Here is a 27359-nt window from a genome sequence, read left to right on the forward strand (position 1 = left end):
GAAATAGCAAAGAGCAGAAATAAATAAAATAGAGACCAGAAAAACAATAGAAAAGGTCAATAAAACTAAGAGCTGTTTTTTTTGAAAAGATGAACAGACAAGCCTTTAGCTAGACTAAGAAGAAAAGAAGGCTCAAAATCAGAAATGAAGACACTACAGCTGATAGCACAGAAAGGATTTATAGAGACAACTATGGACAATTATATGCCAATAAACTAGATAATCTAAAATAAATAGATAAACTCCTAGAAACAAGACCTACCAAGACTGAATCATGAAATAGAAAATCCAAACGGTCCAATAACAAGGAGATTGAATCAGTAATAATAAACCTCCCTGCCCTGGCCAGTTTTGCTCAGTGGTTAGAGTGTCAGCCCCAGACCAAAGAGTCTCAGGTTCAATTCCTGATCAAGAGTTTGTTAATCCATTACGGGTTCAATCCCCAGCCCCAGCTGGAGTTGTGCGGGAGGCAACCACTTGACGTGTCAGACACATTAGTGTTTTTCTCCCCCCCCGCCCCCACTCTATCTAAAAAAACAAATGGAAAAATATCCTCGGGTGAGGATTAAAACAAATACAAAAACAAAAAACTTCCCAACAAGGAAAAGTCCACGACTAGATGCTGTCACTGGCAAAAACTACCAAACATTTAAGAAGAATTAACACCAATCCTTCTCAAACTCTTCCAAAACTTTAAAGAGGAGAGAGCATTTCCAAATTCATTTTATAAGTCTAGCAGTCTAGCATTAATTTTGATACCACAGACAGATAAGAACACGATAAGAAAAGAAATAGCCCTGGCCAGTTTGGCTCGGTGGTTAGAGCATCGGCCCTCAGACCAGAGTTGTGGGTTCGATTCTGGTTAAGGGCAGGTATCTCCGTTGCAGTTCAGTCCCCGGCCTTGGTTGGGGTTCTGTGGGAGGCAGCCAGTCGATGTGTCTCTCTCATGTTTATGTCTAGCTCTCTGCCCCGCCCCCACTCCCGTCTGAAGATAAAAATGGAAGAGTATCCTGGGGTGAGGGGGAAAAAAACCTATAGGCCAATATCCCTGATGAATATAGAGGCAAACAGTCTCAACAAAGTGTTTGCAAACCAAATTCAACAGCACATTAAAAGGGTCATACATCATGATCAAGCAGGATTTATCTCTGGGATGCAAAGGTGGTTCACCATTTGCAAATCAGTAAATGGGATACACCATATTAATAGAATGATAGGTAAAATCATGATCATCTTAACAGATACAGAAAAACTACTTGACAAAATACAATATCCTTTCATGATAAAAACTCAACAAATTTGGTATCGAAAGAACACACCTCAACACAATAAAGCCATGAATGATAAGCCCAGAGCAAACATCATACTCAATGGTGAAGGGTTGAAAGCTCTCCCTCTAAGATCGAGAACATGGCAAGAGTGAGCGTCCACTCTCATCACTCTTGTTCAACATCGTACCGGAAAGCCGAGCCAGCCAGCGCAGTCTCTTTATTCTTCAAGATAAAGAAATAAAAGGTATCCAAATTAGACAGGAAGTAAAATTGTCTTTCTTTGTGTATTATATGATCTCATATATAGAAAACCCTAAGGACCAAAAAGCGGTTAGAACTAATAAAAAATTCAGTAAAGTTGCAGGACAGAAAATTAGCATGCAGAAATAAATTGTTTTTATAACTCAACAAAATATCTGAAAAGGAAATAACAAAACACTTAGGAATAAATTTAAACAAGGAGGTGAAAGATCAGTACACTGAAGATTATATGACTTTGATGAAAGAAACTGAAGAAGACACACATGGAAATATATCCTGTGTTCATAGATTGGAAGAATTAATATTGTTAAAATATTCAGACAACCCCAAATCATCTATAGATTCAATGTAATCCCTGTCAAAATTCCAGTGGCATTTTCCACAAAAATATTTTTAAAATCCTGAAACTTGTATAACCCCAAAAGACCCCAAATGACCAAAGCAATTCTGAGAAAGGACAAAGACAGAGGCATCACACTTTGTGATATCAAACTATACTACAAAGCTGTAGTAAGCAAAACAGTATGGTACCATCACAAAAATAGACACCTAGACCAATGGAACATAATTGAAAGCCCAGAAATAAACAGTCAAATATATGGTCAACTAATGGCAAGGAAGCTAAGAAGACTATGAAGAATGGGTAGTCTCTTTAATAAATGGTGTTGGGAAAACTGGATAACCACAGGCAGAAAAGTGAAACTGGATCTCTGTTTTACACCACTCACAAAATTTAACTCATCAGGGACTAAAGACTTAAACAGGACACCTGGAACTGTAAAACTCCTAGAAATTTAGGGGGAAAGCTCCTTGACATTGGTTTTGACAATGATTTTTAAATTATGACATCAAAAGCACCAGCAATGAAAGCAAAAATAAAAAAGTAGGACTACACCAAACTAAAATGCTTCTGTATAGCAAAAGAAACAACAAAATGAGCCCTGGCCGGTTTGGCTCAGCAGTTAGAGCATTGGCCCAGGGACCGGAGAGTCCTGGGTTCGGTTCCCGCTAAGGGCATATACCTCGGTTGCAATTTGTCCCCTGTCCCGGTTGTGTGGGTGGCAACCAGTCGATGTGTCTCTCTCACATCAATGTTTCTCTCTCTCTCTTCCTCTCTCCCTTCCGCTCTGTCTAAAGATAAATGCAAAAAATGTCCTTGGGTGAGTATAAAAAAAAAAAGAAACAAAATGAAAATGCAACCTAGGGGATGCGGGCGGGGCAGGAGGAGAAAAACCAAAGAACTTAGAGGCATATACACATAACCAGTGGGCACAGACAACAGTGCAGTGAGGGTAGGGAGCAGGGAGGAGGGTGTCTTTGGGGGCAAAAAGGAGAGACATCTGTAATACTTTCAATAATAAAGATAAATTTTAAAAAAGAAAAGGCAACTTACGGAATCAGAAAGTATTTTCAAAACACATCTGATAAGCAGTTAATATCTAAATATATAAAGAACTTACACAACTCATTAAAGAAAAAATTGAATTTAAAAATAGAGAAACTGAATAGACATTTTCTCCAAAGAAGACATACAAATGGCTAACAGGTACATGAAAAGGTGCTCAACATCACTAATCACCAGGGAAATGCAAATCAAAACCACATTGAGGTATCATGTCACACCTGCTAGATGGGCTGTCACCAGAAGGACAAGAGACAAGTGTTGGCAAGGCTGTGGGGAGAAGGCAATCCTTGTGCACTGTTGGAAGGAATGTAAGTTGATGTAGTCACTATAGAAAACAATATGAATGTTCTAAAAAATTAAAAATGGAACTACTAAATGAGCTGGTGTTCACACTCTAGGAAAGGAAAAGAAAACAGGATCTCCAAGACATAGCTGCACTCCCATATTTATTGCTAAGTGAAATAAATCAGGTAGAGAAAGACAATTATGATATCACTTATCTGTGGAATCTAAAAGGAGCCAAACTTACAGAAACAGAATAGGATGGTGGTGACCAGGGGCTGGGAGATTGGGAAAAAAGGGAGGTGTTGGTTGCTCAAAGTGTACATATTTCTTGTTAGAAGATTAAGTTCTAGGGATCTAATGCACAACATAGTTAGCAATACTGTATTACATACTTGAAAGTTTCTAAGAGTAAATCTTAAATATTATCACTACCAAAAAGAAGTGGTAATCGTGTGCTGTGCTGGAGGTGCTAGCTAAATGCTAGAGGCGATCATTTTACAATATATGAGCATTGAATCGACACATACACCTTAAACTTACAGAATGTTATTTGTCAATTACATCTCAATAAGGCTGAAAAAATGGGAATGCTGATATTTTAAGTAAAGTTTTGATACCTCGAAGTATCCTCAAACACCTCCATAGAAATTTAAATATTTTTCCAAAACACCTTCAAAAACCTACTTACTATTACAACATAATTCAGTCCATGATATACCGTTGGCAATCCAATGAAGTGGAAAGTAGAGATGGACTGCATATTCAACATACTGCTAAATTTCAAAATAAAGGTTAAATGTAGCTATTTCTTGTCCCCATAGATTTTTTTTCCCTTAAAGACCAGCGAGGTACGTGGAAAATGAAAAGCCAAACAATCATGCATCTTATTTTAATTATTTATATTTAAACTTACCTGTGTAAAGGATGGGGAAATTAGGAAAACAGAATTAGAAACCTGAGAAGTTAAAAGTACATAAAATAGATTTTAAACAGTCATTCGAACAGCAGATGCTTTCATTTCATGTTTCAAGTGTAGGAAAAACAAATATCAATACATAATTCATACAAATGGCTCTACAAAGCACTCAACAATCCAACAGGGAATGTTACTAAAAGAACTGGTTTCCATTCTTTCATGTGGTAAATCCTTAATAATGTGATTTTATTCTAACAGAAACATGAAATAGGAAGAACTATGACCCAAACCCAAAGCAGTTTTATGACAATGTTCTTTTATATCCATGTTTAAAACTTCTGCGTTACGATTGCTCACACTGATGTGGGAAACTCTTTGAGAGGGTTCTTCCCATTTCCAGGACAGTCTAGCTTGGTATATTTCTCACGTTACGAGCCTTCTTGTCCAAGTGCCTCGTGGGTATCTTATCCTGACTTCTCTAATGGGGAAAACTGAGAACAGCAGTGAGGTTTGTGCTTCTGCTTCGGAAGGGTGCTTGGTGCAGTGTTCTGGGTCGGGGAGCTCGATCCAGGAACTGCTCAACCCTGTGCACGGGGACAGCTGTGTACAAACGTATGCATTTGATCTAACGTTAGGATAGAAGAACGTACTCCTTGTGGCCTTGGAGCAAGAGACCCGGAGGGGAGCTGAGGTCTTGACTCACTTGCTCGGTGCACTTGAATAGCCACTCACTTTTTCTTGCCTCAATTCCCCAACTCATAGGATAGAAATAACAGCCCTGCCCTGCCGAGAGTACAAAGCTGTTGAGAGCCCAGCCAGATCAAGTGGTCACAAGTTTACAAATCCGAAGGCTTTGACGACGATGGTGCTGCTAAAGGAAACCGGAGCCTGTGCACAGTGGGTGCTGGGCAAACACCTGGGGCGAGGCCATCAGCTCCCCGGACGGCCCAGCGGGAGCTCGTGGCAGGGACGTGCCCGCGCAGATCTAACAGCAGCCGGCCTTGCTCTCCCGGCCTTGCTCTCCCGGCCTTGCTCGCCGGCCTTGCTCCTCCGGGAGGGTCTGTGGTCGGAAGCGCTGTGCTTACAGCGCGTGAGCTGTGCAGGGTGGGGCGCAGTGACCTGCTACTTTTGTTTCCATTTTTTTATTTCCAGGTTTCTGTGGGTTTCTCTCATCTAGTTTCCTGTTTTTCCCGAAAGCCTGGGTGTATGAATATCTTCTTTCCTGCAGGTGTTGGGAATGTCTTTTCTCCTTCCGGACATGCTCGGCCGTCGCTGTCCTTCGCGTGGGCTCTGTGGGCTGGGTGACCGCGGCCGCCGAGAGGGAGACCCAGGCAGGCGCCCACGGGACGGCGACGGGGGCGCCCGAAGCTCCGCCGCACATCGTTAGAAACTCGGTTAAGTTTAAAAGTATATAATCTGCAGTTGAATTCTTTGAAAACATGGCTTTGCCATTAAACTGGTGCCAATAAACTATCAGTAGATTGTGAAACATCACCCTCAAACAACTGAGAAAGCCCATTTTAATACAATTTAAGAGTCTTGTTATATATAATATGCATCTGCATGTGTTATACAAATATACACACGTCTATATTAATTTATGTCTTTTTGTGTTTCTTAATAAATACTCATTTAAAAACAAACAAACTTTGCTCTGGCTGGTGTGCTCAGTGGTTAGAGCATCAGCTCATGCACCAAAGGGTCTTGGGATGGATTCCCAGTCAAGGGCATATACCTGGGTTGCTGGTTCCATCCCTGGCCCTGGTCACAGAAATTTGTGTGTCTCTTTCATACCGATGTTTCTCTCCCTCTCTCACCCTCCCTTCCACTTTCTCTAAAAATCAATGGAAAAAATATCTTTCAGTGAGGATTCACAAAAACAAAACAAAACAGAAACACTTTTATTTTTCTTAGAACCCATGGATGATGCAATCCTGTTTAGAGTTCCCTGGTTTTTATGTCCTCGAGTTTTATATTGTTTCTTTTTTCTTCCTTGACAAAAATTATAGCTGCTTGGAGAAGTGACAGCTCCCCTCAGTGTCTCTGGCTTCCCAAGCGCTGGACTACGGCCGCTCTGGAGCCTCCCTGGGGACCACAGGGATGGAAATTCTCAGCCTCAGCTGGAGCTCAGCAACACTGAGGAAACAGAAAGAAACTGTGATTTTCCAAAGCCCAGTTGACTAAGATGTCTGTCTTCTCATATAATGGCCCTACCTTTTAAGGATAACTCTGAGGGCACTGCATCATGTCGAGAGGAATTATATCAGCAAGAGATCCCTGCTACGTTGGAGCCTACGTGCACGGCTCAGCACAGGAAGTCCTGTGAGTTAAAATTATAAAAACAATCTTGTACATGAAAGCTTTTCAGTGACTCTAAAGATATATATATATATTCCAACTTGAAGTATTATTGTATATCTCTCCCGTTCAGAAAGGACTTTTCCCAAATCAGTCACTGCCATGTGTTTGCTGTTTATTTTAATTGAAGTCTACACACATATTTTACAGTTTTCCATACATTGCTCTAAATAGAGAAATTTCAAGAAAAGATGTCGCTAATCATTGAACAAATATTGATATTTCACACATCACGTTTGGTAAACCATTGCTTAACTGATAATAAGTGCAGCCACCTTTGATCTTGGACCAAGCTAAGTGTTCTTGGAACTGGCCCAAATGCTGTTTGTTTTGTTTTGTTTCCCTTATCACTTACAGAAGGGACGTTTGCTGGATATAAAAGTTGTTTTTTTAATTATTCTCCCAGGTCTTATGGAGAAGCTGAGGATTTATATGTCATTAAACATTTTTAACTATAAGGAAGTCTATGCGGTTAAAACTGTTAAAAGGAGTCATGATGTTTCGGATACTCTATTCTTAAGTAAAGTCCATGTGTCCACAAAGAAACATCCAACGGAGCACGTGTGGCCTGTGTGGCTTGGATACTGTGGGATTCACCCCAACTCCTGCTTTCAGTCTTGACTCCTACAGTCTCTTCTCCACAAAGAGTTTCTTCGATGATGTTAAGTTAAATGATGTCATTCCTTGGATGACAACCCAGCGATAATGACCTGTCTCACTCAGGATGAAATCCAAAGTCCTTACTTCGGTTTAGGAGCAGGGTTACCATCGAATTTATCATTCAAATGGGACAATTGAGAGTGACAGGGGCCTTCAGAGTAATTATGCCAGGACAACAGGTGTAAAGCATGGGTGTCCCAAGCAATTTGGGACACAGAGGCACCTGCAAGGCCCTTCGTGACCTAGGTGCCACCACCGCAGAGGATCCTGTTCAATCAGTGGCCTGTCCCGTCTCTCAACCCTCACTTAGCTCCAGCCACGTCCACCTCCTGAATACATCTCAATGTAACATATGCCCCGTCTGCTTGAAATGTTCTTCCCGGAGGTATCTGCGTGTCCTGCTCAACGTAATCCTGGTCTTGACTCCAATCTCGTCTATTCTGCAGAGCGTTCCCGACTCCTTCCTAAAATAGCATCCTTCTCCCTTTGTTCACTCTCTCTCCTGCCCTGCACTGTTTTTCTTCGTAACACTTATTACGTCTTGACATAGTTATATGTGTACTTTTTGTTTGTTTCCTAACTGGTTATGTTTCCCCTACCAGAAAGCAAGCTCCATCAGTGGACAAACTTTGGTTTGTTGACTGCTGTGTGCCGGGCTTCTAGAGTAGAGCCTGCCACTTAGCAGGTATTTAATCATACTTGATGGATGAGCAAATAAATACATGCAATGGAAAGACGTTGCTGGCTGGAGTGGGTTGTTTGAAGAGGAAGAAGCGCTTCAGTTTACTTATGGATGACAGTTAAGTGAGAATGCTTGTAATCTACAAGGGTCATAACTGACATAGGCAAATTAATGTCTTCTCTAGGATTAGAGAGGTGCCAGGAGAATTACATTACAGAAAGAAGGAGGGGACATTTTGGCTGAAGTGAATGGTAAAGATGATTCTCTAGAAATAAATGATGTCTCGCTGAAATGTTTTTGCCATCTCATTATAGTGAGATTATTTCCTTCCTGATAATGCATATTTTATGTCTTTCTAATCTATTTAATCCATTAAAAAAAACTTAATTTAAAAAATTTATTTCAAATTTTGTGGCAGTTATTAGTTTTAGGAGGTCCCTTAACTGATATTGGCATCTTAGAAATAATATTGAACTATCAGAACACCACCTATATGCCTGGCATTATTTTAAGTGTTTTACAGATATTATCTTATTTAGCCCTATATGATGTTGGTGTTTTCTTTATCCACGATTAGCAGTGAGGAAACTGAGGCACAAAGTGGTTAAGTCCGTCTGACTGTAGAGCCCCAATGCCTTTGCCGTATTGTATGATTTATTTGTTGTTGTTTTAGAATCATCCGCAGTTTATTATTCCTGTTAGTCTCTATATTCCAATAGAAATACCCTGAAAGTACCCCCTGAATTTCCCAGCAAATTCATGTAAGCTTTTGTGATGCCATCTACTTAAACCACCACGAGTTGTCTTTCTCTTAGCTTTTATCACAGTGGATTTTTACCTTGGTCACTTATTTCATTGTTTACGGTGTATCTTTTCTCATCGGAACTTCACCTTTCGAGGGTAGGGGCCTCAGTTTTGCTTGCTGCTTATACTCCTAATGTGTAAATGCCTGGTATGTAGCAAATGCTCTGTAACTATTGGTCACATGAATACATGTTGAATAAGTGAGTTGTATAAAAACCATCTTCATTTTCTGTTTGACTAATGTGATTCAGTCAGTCAGCCAATATTTGTAAACACCAATTCTGCACCATACTCCATGTATAGCATTTGCTAAATGCCCGGTTGTTTTCTAAGCACTTTATGTGAAGAAACCCTTTAAATCTCTACAGTAACCCTATGAGATGGTCTGCAAAGATTTTTAAAAAGTATACACACACACACACACACACACACACATATATATGTACGTGTAGGTGTGTGTGTATACATACACACATACGCACAATGGAATGTTATTAAGTCTTAAAACAAGAAGGAAATTTGGGCATATGTTACAATATGATGAACCTTGAGGATGTTATAGTAAGTGGAATAAGCCAGTTGCAAAAAGACAAATAACTGCATAATTCTACTTATATGAAACACTTAGAATAGTCAAAATCATAGAAACAGAAAGTGGAATGGTGGTGACAGGGGTTTGGGGGAGGAGGGAATGGAGAATTATTGTTTAATGGTATAGTTTCAGTTTTACAAAATTAAAGCATTTACGGAGATGGACGGTGGCGATGGCTGCACAAGACATGAACGTATTTAACATCACTGAACTGTACACTTATCATAGCGAAGACGGCAAATTTTCTGTTATGTGTATATTACCAGAATTTTTTAAAAATGAGAAAAAAAAAGTGCTATTTGCAACTCAACAGAATCCATTTATAGCTTTCTGATTCCCCATGGAGGATATTTCACTAAAACTCAGCTGGTATAAAAACAGACATTTCCCAGAGGGATAAACAGAGAAGGCATAATATCCTCTGCAAGATCCTCTATAAACTTCAAAGGCTATGAGGATGCCTATAAGGTTTTCTGTTTTGTTTTATTTTCTGGGGCTTTTTGGTGTGTGTGTGTGACGGTGGAGGCGGAGCATAAACAAACTGTAACTTAAAAAGCTTTAATAACGTCTTATCATAGTGTACTGATTTCTGTAGTATAAAATGTTTTATACTAACTATTCTCCAGATTGCTTTCTCGAGTTAATAATGCACTTTGTAATTAAATGTTGTGTTAGCTGAAGAACACAGGCCATGGTTCTGAGTTAGTTAGATGTGGATGGAGAAATCTGGTGAACAGAGAGCTCCTGTACGGGAAGCATTGAAAATGAAGAGGATAAAAATAGAAAGCAAGGGAAGGGGAGAAAAAAGTGACTCAAGCTCTGGCCGGCGTGGCTCAGCTGGTTGGAGTGTCGTCCCGTACACTGAAAGGTCACAAGTTCGATTCCAGGTCACGGCACATACCTATGTTGTGGTTTGATCCCCAACCCTGGCTGGACTGCGTGCAGGAGGCAACAGATTGATGTTTCTATCTCTCTCTCTCTCTCTCTTTTTCTCTCTCTAAAAATCAATGAACATGTCCTCGGATGAGGAATAAAAATAATGAAAAGTGATTCAAGTCTTTTGAAGATTTTTCAAGCCAAGAATTTGAATTCAAAGAAATTAGTCACCACATAAACTTATGCTTCATTGAATTTACAGAAAGAAAGGTCATCTACACACAAAAATGCACCATCTTCGCTGCTGAATAGCTGAATTCATTGTTTAATACTTAAATATTTTTAATTCCCTTTGCCCCTCAGTCTTGGAGTTAATCAGACTTTCAGTCATGTTTCTCTCCTCTTCATTTCTCTCTCCCTTTCCCTTTGTGTGGGCTGACAATTCCCCACATTCCACGCTGCCCTCCACACCCTTTACACTTCATCCATCTTAAGTGGGGCTTTGTGGACATAACCACTCTTTTCCTAGACGTGGTCTTGGCAGCTCACTGCTAAATGTTCCCTTTGCCTCCTGAGGGCCTGTGTGCAATTTATGATTCATACTGAGTGTCTAACAACAGTATTAACTTTGAGCAAAAGTGCACTGTGTATTTTGGGGGTGGGTCACTGTTTGCTGTTCTGATTGGCAATGTACACATTGATTTAAGCAAAGCTCCTTTGGGCATTTTAGTTTGGGGTGTGACACCATTGTCAACTCTTAGTTTTTCTTAAGAGCAATTAGCTGAAAACTAGTTTCATTCGGTTTGTTTTGGTTTGTTTGGACCAGGGATTTGCTCAAGCAAAAGGGGCTTGTGTGCAGCATTGAGGTTCTCCATCCCTCCCATAAAATACCACGGACAATATTTTCTACATCATGATGGCATCTGTTCTTCTGATCTTGCTCCAAATGCCCTCTTTATGGCAGCAGGTGAAGTTCGTGGAGTCCAAGCACCGGTTTCCTCTCTGGAGCAGCAAGCAGGTGCTGGGAGCAGGGCCCTGGGTCATGGAGACATCACTGTGGAGCAGCCGTGACATGCTCTGGGAAACAAAACTAATTGCCGAACACTGCAATACATGTGAAAACACATTTCCCCCTTGATTCAAGAATGTTATCCTGAACCCTTAGCAAAACCAAGCGGTGGTGCTGACTCAGTCTTCTGCACATTGGCCCCGAACCTGAACATGCTTTTAAATGGAGCTGAGGGTTTAAACAGTGAGTGGAACTCATTTAACTCTGTTTATAGCTATCTCCTCCATTCTGGCTCTGTCCCAGAGATTTCTGATGGCTCCAGCAGCACTGGAGTCAATATCTCTGATGTGTTTGTGTCTGCCCTCTGACCCACACATCGGTGTTATTCTCAGCTGTTCTTTGACAAGGGATCCAACAGCTGCTGTTTAATACCACAGACAACTTGTGACACACACTGAGTTTCTAGCAATAGGATTAACCTGCCAATCTTGGGCTCTAATTCGAAGCTGTCTATAATTTTCCTGCACAGACAGTGTGGGGAGAATAAAAATAACACCTGAAGTATATCGTCATCTTTTATTTCATTGTAGAAAAATAGACACAGTGTTAAACTTTAATTAAACACAAAATATATTCTTGTTGCAATTAAAAAGTAACAGCAAAGTGTATTGCTTCTTCGCATCTGTGGTAACTGAGTTTAAAAATGCTATTCAGTGGAGTCTAGTAGTCACAACGAATTCCTAAAATGGTACCTATTTACTGATAAATGCTCACTGCAATACTTTTTAAATGTCCCTAAGACATCAGAGGCTCTGAGAAAATGTGACCATTCCATATAAACTTTATTTGACAAAAGGCAGTAAGTTTTAGAAAAGCAGATTAATCAAAAGATATATTCCAAGCAATTTTATGGCTTAATCCCAAAACCAATGCATACCAGAATTTATTTTTAAAGTACATTTTGGAAGTCTTTCTTTGCGTAAAAGAGACTTCAAAAGTCTTGAAAAGTCGATATTCAAGTCAATGACTGGCTGGTTTCAAAGTCCACTATAACTGTATAGATTCAGTGGCAAAACTAACTCAAGCTGTCAGGATGTAATTTTTTTTTTTCCATTTGCTATCAAACATCAGCTGATAGGAAGAGAGCTCGAAGCTGCCCTCCACATTTAAGATAATGGCAAAAATAACAGGCACTTAGTGTTACCATACTAGGGGTGTGGCGATTCTCCCTTCTCCTCTCTCGCTCATGATAAACTCAATGGGGTTGTCTATTTTTAACCTCCTGTTCTTTCCTTCTGGCAGAGGAATCAGTGCGAGCCGAGCGCTTCCCCTGAATGAATCCAAGTCACCCGGTGGTTGCCTTCTGAAATGACCGGCAGACACACACCGGCACCCAGGCTGCCCAGAGTGTAAGCTGGTTCTAAAGCACCATGTCCAGCCAAGGAAGTCCCGGAGCGGAGTTTTCCACCACGACAGTCAGTTCGGTGGCTGTGCAGGCTGGGGACTCTAAAATCGTTATAGCTGTCATAAAGGTAAGCTGACAACTTTCTTTTTTTTTCCTGTGTGGCTGCGGACGTCTTGCTGGGTGTCGATCATCCTAAAGAACATTCCACAGATAGCAGTACACGGCATCTAGGAGATAACGCAGCGAGAACATCTTACTGCTGTCTTAAAGGGGCAGCGAAGAAAAACCTCTGTGAAGTTTCAGCCAGTTGCTACAGTTTCCCTTTCAGTTAGTGAGAGGCATGGACAGCAGCTTGGTTAGAAACAAAGCAAAACAATGAAACCTTGGATTTTCAGTTTGGTTTTCAAAGGCAAGGCACTCCTGATTTCTAAGTCATGATTGCGAGGCTGCCGAGTCAAGTGGACCTATGATATATTTGTGATTTTTGAGAGTGCATGTGAAGGAGGAAGGACAAGAAAGTCCCAGCAGAGAGGGGGTGGCATTGTTTCGGGCATAATGGAACACAGAAAACCGATGAGCGGCTCTGACATGTGCCCTTCTTTGCCCTGGTGGTGACACGGCCACATTGTTGGGGGAATGAAGACCCTGCCAGGGAATGTGCAAAGGGCATGTGTCATATTTGCTCTTGACAGCAGGAAGTTGAAGCCACTTGGGACTTACGTTTTATGACATGTTTTATGTCAAGCAATTTGCCTGTTTGCAAAGATGATAACACATCTTTAGGTTGAAGAAGACAACTGTGATTTTATTTCCTATGAAAATGCCCTGCAATACCCCATGAAACGTTATGCTTGGAACTAGACTATCCACCGCCTAAGGAATTCAGTGTTTAATGAAGGGAATCCGGCCGGCGACAAGCTGGCGCTGACCAGCCAGTTACTTTCAGGACACCCACCCCCACCCCCGCCAGGCCTTTTGTTAGAGCAGGAACAACAAGGCCTGTTTAACGTCACCTAATTCTGTGAATTTTATGTTAATGTGAAAATCATAATAGGAAAACAGCACTTGACATTGAGCAAAACGATCTACTCCTGTAGCACTGAATCAGTGTGTCCCACCCAGCCAGGCCATTTCCCAGGGCCGTTGACACTTGGCCCCACATAAACAGGACCTCTGCTGACTCCCTGCCTTCTGTCTCTTCAAAGGCAATGAGTGCACTTGGAGAAAAGCCTGAAGCAAATGTAGCAAAAACTGATAATTTGCGTGTGATTTTACGATCCTTTGAGTATCTGCAAACTTCAGCAATGAAGGAAAAGAGGCAAACTCACTGTCTTCAAAAAGTTAATTTTTCCCCCTCAAATACAAAATATTTCTCAGAGCAGGATAAAGAATGATGCATACAGAATATTATAGGAGAGGCCGAGGTATTGACAGTAAGGAAAAAATCTCTAAGATCACACTGGGAATTCTTACTTTCATTGAACTGTGTTCCTGAGAACATCCCCTTCGTCTCCCCACCTCAGCCCTTCAGCCCACTGCCATCACACATCACTAATCCCCAGCTCTTCCGAGTGCACAGTCCACCTTAAAGGAGAAGCGCCTGTGCCCGATCCGTATGGGCCTCTTGTTTCCAAACGGTGTCAGGGAACTAATGACCTGCAGCAGACGTATGTTTTTCTCATTTCTCCTCAGCAGTTCCCCTGTCCACGGGCATGTGCCGGCTGCGGCCCCTCCTCCTTACTGCGTTGTTGCCTCCCAGATGGGCACTTCCTCAGGAAATGCAGTGGTCAGCGTGTCCTGGAGCAGTGAGGGGGTCCCGAGTATGGAAGACAAGCTGGCTGCTTTCAAATGGCATTTGTCACATGTGTCTAATTTTACTGATATCTTCCTATATACTTTATTGAACACTTGACAGCGAAAGTTGGAAAATGTTATGTTTTAACTTTGAAATAAGATGAAAATCAGTTGTTTCTTCTGCTGTTTATTCTTTCTGGTTAAACCAGCAAGGTCAATGTAAAGACACTGATCAGCCTAAATTGATTCACAAAACCTTCCCAGGCCCTGCTGGTGTGGCTCAGTGGCTGAGAGTCGACCCGTGCACCAAGAGGTCACCAGTTCAGTTCCCGGTCAGGGCACATGCCCAGGTTGTGGGCCAAATCCCCAGTGAGGGGCATGCAGGAGGCGGCCAGTTGATGTTCTCCCTCATCGATGTTTCTCTCTCTCTCTCCCTCTCCCTTCCTCTCTCAAACATCAATAAAGAAAAAAACAAAAACAAAAACAAAAACAAAAAACTCCTTCCTCTTGTGGTAAAGTTTGCATTCTACTTGCCCGAGTGGAATTTCACTATTTTTATGGAAAATATTTTTGTGAGTGAGAGAACATACAATTATGTGAATTATTTTGTAATTCTGTAATAGTCAATAATATATCATCTATTGTATGTGTTCCTCATTTGGGAATTTTAAATTGAAATCCAACATGCCAAGAGAAAAGACTATCTTAAGAATAAAGAAAGAAAAAGCAGGACATGGATTTATATTAGACCTGTTGTGTTTCAGTTGATTAAGGCCCATCTCTAAGGAAAGAATAGTGTTCACAGTAAAACTGGAAACTTAAAACACACACACACACACACACACACACACACACACAGAGAAAAAGGAGAAGGGTGAAGGGGAAAGAACAAGAGGAACTAAAAGTGCTTTTCATTCAATTTTATTTTTAGTGTGGCAAATGGGTACAACTTCAGCTGGCTGAATCGCAGCCCAATATTTTGGAAATTGGTAGCAGTCAAGATGAAACCAAAAAACTTCTTCATGATCATGAACTTCTTTTGGCCAAGCTCAAGGTAAGAAAGATATGAAGCTATGATGCAGATGCAAACTGAACAGAAATAAAAAGCCGTTCCTTACACCTCCTCTCGGCCCCTCTGCTGTCCTGGCCTGAGGCTGCCTTCGGGAGCTGCCAGACCATGGAAAACGCTGCAGCTACTTGTGAGCAAACGCCAGCAGTGGAGAGCAGTAACAAGAGTTTTTAAAACTTTCCCCAATGTGACAGAAAATATGGAGTGATAATATTTTTACTGTGGAGCAATAAGTAATTTTTTTTTCCTGGCTGCCTCAGTGAGAAAAAAAATTCCATCACTTTTCCATTTCATGCATCACACTGTCGGGTCACATCAACAGATCCAGACTTTCTATTGTTGCTGATACCTGCTGGCAAGAGTAATGCAGAGGTTTTTTCCCTTCTGTTGAACTACTGAAAATACCTGACTTTGTGTTTAATATTAAGAGTTCTTGAAACCAAATAATACTTTAGTAAAATCAGAGTTATTATTCTGCATGTGCTATGGTTATTTAGTTAAGAATCTAAAAATAATATTGCTCTGGCCTGTGTGGCTCAGTGGTTGAGCATTGACCCACCAGGAGGTCGCCAGTTCGATTCCTGGTCGGGGCACATGCCCAGGCTGTGGGCCAAACCCCCAGTGGGGGGCATGCAGGACGCGGCCAATTGATATTTCCTCTCATCGATGTTACTATCTTTCTCTCCCTCTCCCTTCTTTTCTCTCTAAAATCAATAAAGAAAAAAAAAATTTAAAAATAATATTGCCTTGTGATTACCAGATAAGGTATCTAATCAGGGCCAGCTATATAATTTGTGAGGCCCAGTGCCAAATGAAAATTGGGGCTCCCTGTTCAAAAAGCAGGATAAAGCTTTTTCTTGACCAGTTACGGTGTTTATTTTTCTATATATCTGCTATTTAATGTCTAGCTCCTTCAGACATGAGGATGTGTGTGGGGTGATACGGCCTAGGCCATGGCTCAGTCACAGGGTGTGGGCTTGACCCCAGCTCTTCTGAGCCATACCCTGACCCCTCCCGGGCAGAGGACAGGGTCACTGAGCGGGGCCGGGGAAGCAGACTGCATAGCACAGAGACTCTCCCCAGGAGACAGGAGCACACGCGCACTGAGGCTCTGGGCCTCCAGTCCTTCCTCTGTTGTCCCATTGGATTTCACTTATAAAACACAAATTCAGAGATAAAATTATTAACACTTTTACCACAGCGACAGGTAAAATTTTAAATCCCAAGTGGTCTTCCCTCCCGAGGATGGAGCCCTGTGATGAAGCCAGCCCTGTGAGTAACAGCCAACCCGGTGAATAATAACCCACGTGGGCAAATGAATGTCGTCACTGAGAACAAAGAGGTTTGATCCAGGGGCCTGCAAGGACTGGATGTTCTGTGTTTTTAATATTACTGGCTTCTTTGAACATCTTGGCTGAAATTTATACTTGCTTCCTAGATTTAGAGGTAGTTCTGGTCTGCATCTGAATAATGCCAGCAGTGGTTTTCTGATTGGACAGTAGGAAAAGTAATTGGGTGAATCAGACTGAGAAGTTGAAGGAAGAGTTAGTGTTGAAGCAGGGGGCCATTAGAATCCAGAATTGATTTTGCTGTTTAGCCAGCTCCTTGCTCTGGGCTCTGGGCTGTCCTTCAAGGTAGCAGTCACTGGCCACCAGGAAGTCCTTTGTGTGTCTACAAAACCACATTATGATGTGAATGAGGTTGAACCAGGAATCAAAAGACCAATGTTTTGGCACTAACTATGCCACGTACTTGTGTAATTCAGCCAACAGCCCAAGGTTGTACTGCTGCCCTAAAAGCTCAGTTCCATGGGCAGTGGAAACCCATCAGCTTCCTCCCAATTCTTGCCCATCCCCAGGGGCTTACTCTCTTATGGTCTCCTGTGCCGTTATCTCCTTCATATGCACCTGTTTCTGAAGTTAATCGGGACGTGAAACTACATCCCTTGTCCAGGTCCACTAACAGTGGGTGCCCAGCCATCGTTCTCAGCCCACTGGAGTACTGTGGGCTGTGGGGAAGCTCGTGGCAGTCTGCAGCTCTCGGCCACGTCTCCTCCCTGCCCCATCCTGTCCAGGACCACAGCTCCAGGGAGAATGCTTTCTTAGGTGGAGCAATTCAGATCTCCCAAAAACTTGACTCAAATTTGCCTCCTGAAATCTACCCAGGAGCTCAGCTGGAAAGGGGTTTTTCTTTTAACAGGACCCATCTTTCAAAGGTGCTTGTTCTAGATTCTGGAGTCTTCTCATCCTTTTAAAACAGTTTTGTGGCTATGGAATAACCTTCTGGACTTCAGGCTTTTTTTTTTTTTAATGTTTTTATTGATTTTTTTAGAGACAGAGGAAGGGAGAGGGGGGGAGAGAGAGAGAGAAACATCAATAAGAGAGAAGCATCAACATCCATTGGCTGCCTTCTGCGCACCCCTTACTGGGGATTGAGCCCACAAACTGGGCTTGTATCCTGACCCGGAATTGAACCAGCAACCTCTTGGTGCACAGGTTGATGCTCAACCACTGAGCCACACTGGCTGGGCAGGACTTCGGGCTTTTTATCTGTAAGATGCCGAAAGCTTCACAGCTATTGTATATCTTAACATAATGTATCATGGGATCATGGGCCATACTGCCTCTTTGCATACGGGTCTAAGAACATGAAATCTCAAGTAAAATGAGCTTTTGACTTCACACGGGCTGTTAGCCAATGTCTTCTTCTTCTTCTTCTTTTTTTTTCATTTAATTAATTTATTTATTTTGTTATAGATGTTTCTCCTTTTTACCCCACTGATACCTCCCTCCTCCACCCTCCCTGCCCTGTCCCCAGCTTTGTTGTCCATGTCCATTGTTCATGCATACATGCATACAAGTTCTGTGGTTTATCTCTTCCCACCCCCTCTTCTGGGGATTGTCAGTCTGTACCCCACTTCCACATCTCTGGGACTACCCCGTTCCTCAGACTGTCATGTTCATTATATTCCACAAATAAGTGAGATCATGTGGTATTTGTCTTTCTCTGCTTGGCTTGTTTCGCTTAGCATAATACTCTCCAGGTCCCTCCATGTTGTCTCAAAGGATAAGAGATCTTTCTTACAGCTGCATAGTACTCCATTGTGTATATGTACCACTGCTTTTGTATCCATTTGTCTACTGATGGACATTTGGGCTGTTTCCAGATCTTAGCTATTGTAAATAGTGCTGCTATGAACATGAGGGTACATATATTCTTTCTGATTGGAGTTTCAGGCTTCTTAGGGAATATTCCTAGAAGTGGGATCACTGGGTCAAATGAGAGTTCAATTTTATATTTTTTGAGGTAACACCATATTGTTTTCCATAGTGGCTGCACCAGTCTGCATTCCCATCAGCAATATACTAGAGTCCCCTTTTCTCCACACCCTCACCAACACTTGTTGTTTGATGATTTGGTGATGGCAGCCATTCTGACAGGTGTGAGGTGATACCTCATTGTTGTTTTAATAAAAATCTCTCTGATGATTAGTGATGTTGAGCATTTCTTCATATGTCTCTTAGCCATTTGTATGTCCTGTTTGGAGAGGTGTTTATTTAGTTCCTCTGCCCATTTTTTAATTGGGTTCTTTGTCTTCCTTTTGTTGAGTTGTATGAGTATTCTATATATATTGGAAATTAACCCCTTATCTGATGTATCGTTGGCAATTATGCTCTCCCATACAGTGGGTTGCCTTTCCATTTTGATAATTGTATCTTTTGCTGTGCAGAAGCTTTTGAGTTTGATATAGTTGCATGTGTTCATTTTTTCCTTTGTTTCCGTTGCCTTAGGTGATGTATCAGTGAAAATTCTGCTGTGTATGATGTCTGAAATTTTGTTGCCTATAGTTTCTTTTAGGATTTGTATGGATTCATGAGTCACATTAAAGTCTTTTATCCATTTTGAGTTTATTCTTGTGTATGGTATAAGTTGATGTCCAGTTTCATAAAAATATGGAACGCTTCACGAATGTGCGTGTCATCCTTGTGCAGGGGCCATGCTGAGCTTCTCTGTATCGTTCCAATTTTAGTATATGTGCTGCCAAAGTGAGCACTCCAATGCCTTCTTAATTTTCCTCTCCCATACCATCGCGCACTCCATCCACCACTATCAACTCAGCCACCCATCCTCAAGAAATTTTAAATAGCGACATCATCTTCAATGTTACTGGTTTTAAAAAAGTCAAGCATTCTGAAACTGTTCCAGATTTGATGACAAAGTATTTTTTTAAATAACAAAAAATGTAAGTATGAATGTGAATTTCATTTTGAAAAGAAATAAATCACTAATTCAACTAATTACTAGTAATGCTGTCAGAGCAGCCAATAATATTCAATGTTGAATGTTCATTTCAGTCTGTTTTTTCCTGCCATCGTTCTAATTATAAAGAAGAGTCACAGTTAGGAGTCTTGGGAGGGTGTAGGAATTCAATTCTGAGTCCACTCTGCTTGTTGTTGTAGTTCCTAATCCTCACCTGAGGAGATTTTTTCCATTGAGTTTTTTAGACACTGTGGGAAGGAGTGTGGGAAGGAGAAAGAGCGAGAGCGAGAGCGAGCGAGAGAGAGAGAAAGAGAGAAGCATCCGTGTAAGAGAAACACATGTGTGTGACCCCGACCGGGACCAGGGATCAAACCTGAAACCGGGTACATGCCCATGACCCTTCCTTCCGAGGGCCACTGAGCTAACCGGCCAGAATGAGTCCACTCTGATTTCAGCAAAGCACTTAGCCTCTCTGGGTTCAGGTTATTTATTTGGAAAATGACTAAAAAAATTTGGGGGAGAAATGCAATGATTTATGGAAGTGCCTGCTGCCTTTTAAAAAGTGGTATAATTGGCCCTGGCCAGTTTGGCTCAGCGTTTAGGGCATCGGTCCGCAGATCAAAGAATCATGGGTTCAATTCTGGTCAAGGGCACGTACCTCAGCAGCAGTTCATCCCTGGCCCTGGTCGGGGTCGTGCTGGAGGCAACCAATAGATGTGTCTCTCTCACATTGATGTTTCTCTCTCTCACTCTCCCTCTCTCCCACTCTTTCTGAAGATAAATGGAAAAATATCCTCTGGTGAGGATTAAAAACAAAAGTGGTATAATTGTTCTGTTAATAATTAATATATCAGTGTAATTTGGATGTTTAATTTAATAGAAAAGCTATTTTCTGTCTTCCATTGAAAATAATCTTAATCTCTAGTAATTTAGACTAAAGGGAAAATTCTGGAAACACTGGATTTTTATGAGTGTTTCTAATTTTGGTCATGTCTATCTGTACCCCAGAGCTCTTACTTTCCTTACAGTGGTGCACCTACTCCAATGGAGTGTCCCAAGGAAAAACCACTCCCCTATTTTCAGTGGGGAAAACATACTCTTATGGGAAAAGCATTAACTTCCAAAGGCACCTGGATGCCCAAACCATACCTGAATCATTTAGAATGAGAAAGAAGAAATTTGGGAAAGAGAAGAGGGAGAGTTAAGCCAGGTGAAGACCTGCCTGTGGCCACTATGACCCTGTATCCTCAGATGGTCAAGGAGGGACAGAGGAGCTGGAAATACCTTAGGGATGTTGTTGAGAATGTTCCTCCCCTCAGCGTCTGACTTGCAATAACTACATTGCTATTGTCCAGAGGAATTACAACGATAAGAACCAAGAAAACCTCTGGCCATTGGCTCCTGTGTATGTAGAGATGTGAACATGTAGATATAGAGACATGTATGTTTATAGATATGGTGGTATTCAGTGAAGAACGACCCTTTAGAGTATAAAATACAAAAATATTTCACATCTGACTTGACTAACACACCTGTTAGTTCTCTGATTCTGACTAAATCTTTGACCCAACGAATGCTTATTTTTGTCCCATTTCTGTTTATGTAGCTAGAAAGAAATAGTCAAAATATATGGTGGTAAAGGTAAAAGTCTTAATAAAAATTACCTTAAATATGGAACAGTGTGGTTTTCTGCTATAAACTGGAGTTTTTACTAAGAATTCATTGTTTAAAATTTTTATTGTGTTAAAATATATACAACATAAATTTTTCCATTTCAAGCATTTTTAAGTGTAGAACTAACTCAGTGTCATTAATTACATTCACAATGTTGTGCAACAATCATCACTATGTATTACCCAGATGTTTTCCTTTCCTCAAATAGAAACTTTGTATCTGTTAAGCAATGACTCCCATTCCTCCGTTTGCTAGTAATCTCTAGTGTATTTTTTTGCCTCTATAAATTTGTCTATTCCAGATAATGGAATCATATAATGCTTGTTTTTTTTTTTTTTTTTTCCTGTGTCAGGTGTATTTCACTTAGTATGTAGTGTTTTCAAGGTTCATCCATGTTGTAGCATGTATCAGAACATTATTCCTTTTTATGATTGAATAATATTCCAAAGTGTGGATTTTTATAGCACATTTAACTTATCCATCATTACAGTGGGTTGTTTCCACTTTTTAGCTATAATGAACATTGGCATACAAGTATCTGTTTGAGGACCTGTTTTTAATTTTGGGGGGTAAACAGCTAGGAGTGAAATTGCTGGGTCACGTGGCATTTCCATGCTCACCTTTCTGAGGAAACGCCATGTTTTTCACAGCAGCCGTATCGTATGAATTCCCGCCAGCAAAACACAAGTGCTTCAATTGCTTCATATCCTTTCTAAAACGTAGTATTTTCTGTTTTTATGATTATAGCTATCCTTCTAGGTGTGAAGTAGTATCTCGTGGTCGTTTGATTTGTATTTTCCTAGTGACTGATGATGTTAAGCATATTTTTCTGTGCTTACTGCACAATTGTACATCTTCTTTGAAGAAATGTCTATTCAACTTCTTCGCCCATCTTTTAATCGGGGTGTTTGTTTTGTTGTTGTTGAGCTGTAAGAGTTCTGTATATATTTTGAATATTGATCTCTTATCAGGATTAACACATATTTTCTCCTATTCTGTAGGTTGTCTTTTCACTTTCTTGATGATGTCTTTTAAGAATGTATCAAGCAAAGCTGTGACTTGACCTTGCCTATTAGAGAACATTTTGTGCACGGGCACTCTGAACGTGATGGAACGCTTGAGCATACTATTCGAAGAGGAATAACCGTGTACATTCCCTGTGTCCTAGCATGTTCACTTCACATAGGAGATCCATTTTCTCTCTGTCCCTGTTTTCCTACCAGCCCACAAGTTAGAAAATTCTGCTGTCTCAGAAATGTTGAGGAAGATACGTTCACCCATCTTTCCTCCTCCCTTTCTCTCCCTACAGAAGTGAGGGGGGCTGTTACCTGATTAGCTGGACTAAGGGAAGTGGCTGCCCGGGGGAACCAGCCTCAAGGGTCTCCTGCAGACCCTGACTGCCCGTGGCTGCAGGTGATCTTCTCTTCTCTCCTGCCAACCTGAGGCAGCCCACAGTCCACTCCCCCAGGGCACCTCCCCCCAACTCTCTCCGCGGGCAGGTCCCAAGGACTAGATTTTAGGGAAGAAAAAGTGGAAAATCAAAATCAACCCCACCCTCCAGTCAGGAAGAGAGAGACAGCGTCCACATTTCTGCAGGGAACCGAGCGTGGCTCGGGTATAGCAAACATACCTTCCTTGACAGCTCTAGAAAGACCAGCGCAAAGGAAGGTTGTGGAAGAGTCAAATGGCTGGAAATTCTTTTATCACTCCTTCCAATGAGATGTGGGGTCTGTGTCCATTCCTCTAACACTGGACAGACTCTGGGATGGCTTTGACCAAAAGAATACAGCATAGATGATGCTGTGGCAGTTTCTGGGCCCAATCTCAAGAGACTGGTTGCTTTTCATTCCTGTCATTTCAAATCATCACTCTTGGAGCCCAACCAACCTGGGAGAAGTCAAGCAGTGCTGCAGAGTCCCGTGTGCAGAGGGGAGCCCTCCGGCAGAGCCCTGGCTGAGGTCCCGGCCCACGCCCCTGGCTGGCCGGCCATGAGTGAGCCATCTGGCATCTTGCTGGTAGATTCTGCAGCGCTGGTTGAGACCCCAGCTGACCTGTGTGGAGCAGAGACACATCTTCCCCACAGAGCTCCACTCAAATGGAGAATCGCGAGCAAAATGAATAATTGTTGTTTTAGGTCATTAGACTATGCAGCGGCTGGTCACACAGCAAAAGATAATTGGAACAGAAGGCAACAGCTACGGTGCCTATTTATTTGGTGTGTATTTGGTGACAAATAACAGAAAGCCCAACCAACACTGGCTTAGACCCAAGAGTTTGTCTATGTCACGCCCAAAAGCGTGGAGCTCAGCATCATCTTCCACAGAGTGAAGCCATACCGTGAGGCTGTGCTGTGCGGATGCTTTGCTGTGACAGTGAACATCTTGTCACATGTTTTTAATAGGGTAACCTAACTGGGAACAAGACAATGTCCAGCATTAGGAGATTCATTTATTATGAGTCGATTGTCTGTGATTCTTGCACACTGTGGAGGATGATGCTGAGCCCGAGGCTTCTTGTGACACAGACAAATTCTTAGGTGTTTTTTAAGCAAGTTGGTTGGGCTTTCTGTTAGTTGTTACCAAACACATTCCTATTTGAAACCTGGGTCAAAAGCCAGGATCACAGTTAGCATCTTTGGGATCATAGGCCTGTCGCCTCTGAGGTATTAATTGTTTATTTAGAAAGTAGTTCTTGAAAATGTAAATCTACAAACAAACATTTTTTTTATGGAAAGTAGGACTCATCGATCTTAATAGTTATGACAAAAGGGTCTGAGATTTGACTGACAGTTCGAGATATAAATGAGGGGTGGCTGAGGTAAGATGGTAGCACAGGACCCTCTCACCTCTACTTTCACTCTTTTTTTAAAAAAACTGAATTTACTGGGGTGACATTGGTTAATAAAACCATACAGGTTTCAAGCGTATAGCTCAATAAAACATCTGCTCACTGCATTATGCACTCATCACCCGAAGTCAAATATGTTTCCACCCTCGTTTTCCCCCCTTTGCCCACTTCCACCCCCTTCCACCCCCTTCCCCCCTGGCTGTCACCACACTGCTGTTTGTGTCCATGTGTCATATATTTATATATTTTTTGCTTAATCCCTTCACCCTTTTCACCCAGTCCCTCTACCCCTCCTGTCTGACAGCTGTCAGTCTGTTCTGTGTATCTATGCTTCTGTTCCTGTTTTGTTTGTTAAATTATTTTGTTGATAGCAGTCTTTAATACTGCTGAGTCAGATTAAATACTAGGGTAAAAATATACCTTTTGTATTCTATCCAAAAGGCAACAGATCTTTCTGCTCCAGAAAAGACATAACTGTGTATTGTCCATGAGAATGAAGAGATTTTTTGTTTCATTTTCTTTGAAGTGCACTATGACACCTAGCAATTAGCCTGAACAGAACACGTCTTTTCCAAACCGTAGACTTCATCTTAGTTATATTATAATGGATTAATGTGTCAATCTCAAGAGATTTTTCAAGTGACATGGCTCTGTCATTCTCACGCCAAATGTATCTAATTTTTAGCCCTCGGAAAACGAAGGCAGACTTCCTCTGGTTCTGTGATTTGCTTTGTCCTCCAAACTGCCCGACTCCTCCGTCTCCCTCCTACCACGTACTTGAAGTTCAGGGACTTGAGTGAGATTAGAATTCTTGTCTTTAAAAGGTATTGTCTGAAAATCGAATACTATTTTCAGTTCCAGGCAAGATGGATTGAACACCCTTCACTCAGCCTCCCTAAATGCAAATGCAAACCCCATGAGCGCATCTGCTGAGGCTGCTGGGGTTCCGGCCTGGCAGGTGGGTCAGGCAGGAGACCCAGCCCCAGCCCCCCAGCAGCGGGGCTTTCTCTCCGGGGCTGCCGGCTGGGACTCCAGGGCAAGTTGACACCCTGAGGAACGTACCGGACGGGACAGAGAAAGCTCCACAAAGTCTTCTCTTTCCGGTCTGAGCAGTCGAAAGAGGAATGCCATTGGCCAGAAGGGGATAGATACCCTGCCTTTGATTTTGCCTTGTTTTGTTTTTGGTTCTGTCTGCCTCAGCCCAGGCATCCCCTGCGGGCAGCGGTGAGGGGGAGGGGGAGGCAGCCTAGCCGGTGCCCAAACCTGAGAGAGGGCAGTCGACTCTGACCTAAACCGTGGTCTCAGAGCTTGTGATGAACTCACAAGTTCTTTTCTCCCGTGTTCTCCCAGCGGCCGGGTCCCACAGACACCGTGGTGGGACAGCACAGCAAAGCGAGGACACCAGAGCTCCAGGCTTCAGGCCGGAGGACCGTTCAGGAGTTTCCATGGTACAGATGTCAGGGAGGAGTCAAGCCCGGGAAGTGAGAGGACAGAGAAGGCGAGAGCGGGTCACCCTTCAGCCTCATAATTTAGATCATACAGTTGGTGACCAATCTTCTTAAAAGAAACCCCAATTACTGTTAGTATTGGGGGAACTCAGGAGCCACAAGCTCTAACATTTCATTTCATAGGATATGACCTTTAAAATTTAAATGCTCCTCTTTGGGTGTGTGTGTGTGTGTGTGTGTGTGTGTTAACTTTCTTTATGAAAAAAATATAGAGAAGACTATGTAGTTCACGGCAATAAATGGGCCCATGTGGCCCCGCCTTGTCAAAAAGAAAAAAACAAAATTTCAGCTCAAAACACATGCAAAGCTTTTGCATAACTGGGACTAGAGAAGCACCGACCACCCAAGGCTGCTGCTGGCAGCGTCGCGAGAGCCTGAGGTTCTCTGATTCACGGATCCCATCGCCTATTAAACATTTATTAACATGTGGGAAAGAAAACACTTTGCTAATGTGTTATACTTCTCAGAGAAGCAGTAAATTGAAATAGATAATGCAAACCACAAATGCAAATCGTGTATGTAATTAAAAAATTTCTAATAGCCACATATAAATTTTAGAGCATTGGAAAAATATAAATGTCTCAAGTCAACAATCTAAGTTTTTACCCCAAGAGACTAGAAAAATAAGAGCAAATTAAAATCAAAGCAAGCAGGTCCGGCTGGTGTGCCTCAGTGGTTGGGTGTCGACCCATGCACCAAGAGGTTGCCGGTTCGATTCCCGGTCAGGACACATGCCCAGGTTGTGGGCCCATTCCCCAGTGGGGGGCATGCAGGAGGCGGCCAATCAATGTTCTCTCTCTCATCGATGTTTCTATCTCTCTCTCCCTCTCCCTTTCTCTCTCTCTAAAATCAACAAAGGAAAAAAAAAAGAAAAAACCAAAGCAAGCGGAATGAAAGAAAAGAGCAGAAATCAATGAAATTAGCAACAGATAAAAAATAAAAAAAATGAAAAGGTCATTAAAATTAATAAGCCTGTAGCCAGACTGAGAAAGAAAAAATGAGAAAAGACATACATTGGCAGCATTAGGTGTGAAAGATGGGGTTATTCTATAAACCCTACTACAAATATAATGCAAACCCCATTAAAAATATAACTTGGGAACACTATGAACAACTCTCTGCACATAAACTGAGCAACTTAGTTGAAATGAGCCAGTTCTTTGGTAGCCACAAATTACTAAAATTCATCCAACAAGAAAATGTAAATAAAAAAAAATTAAAAATAAACTTAATTTACCTCAATATACCTAAAATATTTTCATTTAACATGAAATAATTACAAAAACTATTGAGATATTTCTAATTGTTTATATTACTCTTCAAAATCAGGTATGTACTTTATACATATAACAATTTGAACTAGCCACATTCAAATGGCTAGTGGCTACCATATTGAACAGTGTAGATTTAAAAAATAAAAAGACTAAATCTTCTGGGAATGAAAATGGAGTTGTTTATTTTAGCTCAGGAAAAGTCTGCTTATAACCGAACAAATGTATGGAGGACCTGAAAAGGATAATTTTGAGATAAAATTTTTTTTTGGGGGGGGACAAGAAATGAAAGATACTAGGCCAAAATATTTATTTTTAAAAATATATTTTTATTGATTTTTAGAGAGAGAGGAAGGGAGATGGAGAGAGAAAGAGAAACATAGATGTGGAACATCTATGAGAGGAACATCTA

The 27359-nt window shown here is 41.6% G+C and overlaps 1 protein-coding gene and 1 non-coding gene across 2 annotated transcripts in view; one reads left to right on the forward strand and one right to left on the reverse strand.

The window, feature by feature from the left end:
* The first annotated feature begins 6402 nt into the window (after window positions 1-6402).
* CCDC141 (coiled-coil domain containing 141) overlaps window positions 6403-27359 on the forward strand; it is a 192770-nt gene continuing 171813 nt past the window's right edge. The window contains exons 1-3 of the mRNA XM_036254760.1: window positions 6403-6460; window positions 12422-12651; window positions 15250-15372. Coding sequence (XP_036110653.1) covers window positions 12550-12651; window positions 15250-15372 — 225 coding nt within the window. The 5' untranslated portion in view covers window positions 6403-6460; window positions 12422-12549. The remainder of the gene's footprint in view (window positions 6461-12421; window positions 12652-15249; window positions 15373-27359) is intronic.
* LOC118625976 lies at window positions 19335-19441 on the reverse strand. Its single transcript, XR_004958809.1, has one exon. It is a non-coding gene; the product is annotated as a U6 spliceosomal RNA (small nuclear RNA).

The sequence above is a fragment of the Molossus molossus genome, unplaced genomic scaffold, assembly GCF_014108415.1.
Source record: "Molossus molossus isolate mMolMol1 unplaced genomic scaffold, mMolMol1.p scaffold_m16_p_11, whole genome shotgun sequence".
Lineage (NCBI taxonomy): Eukaryota > Metazoa > Chordata > Mammalia > Chiroptera > Molossidae > Molossus > Molossus molossus.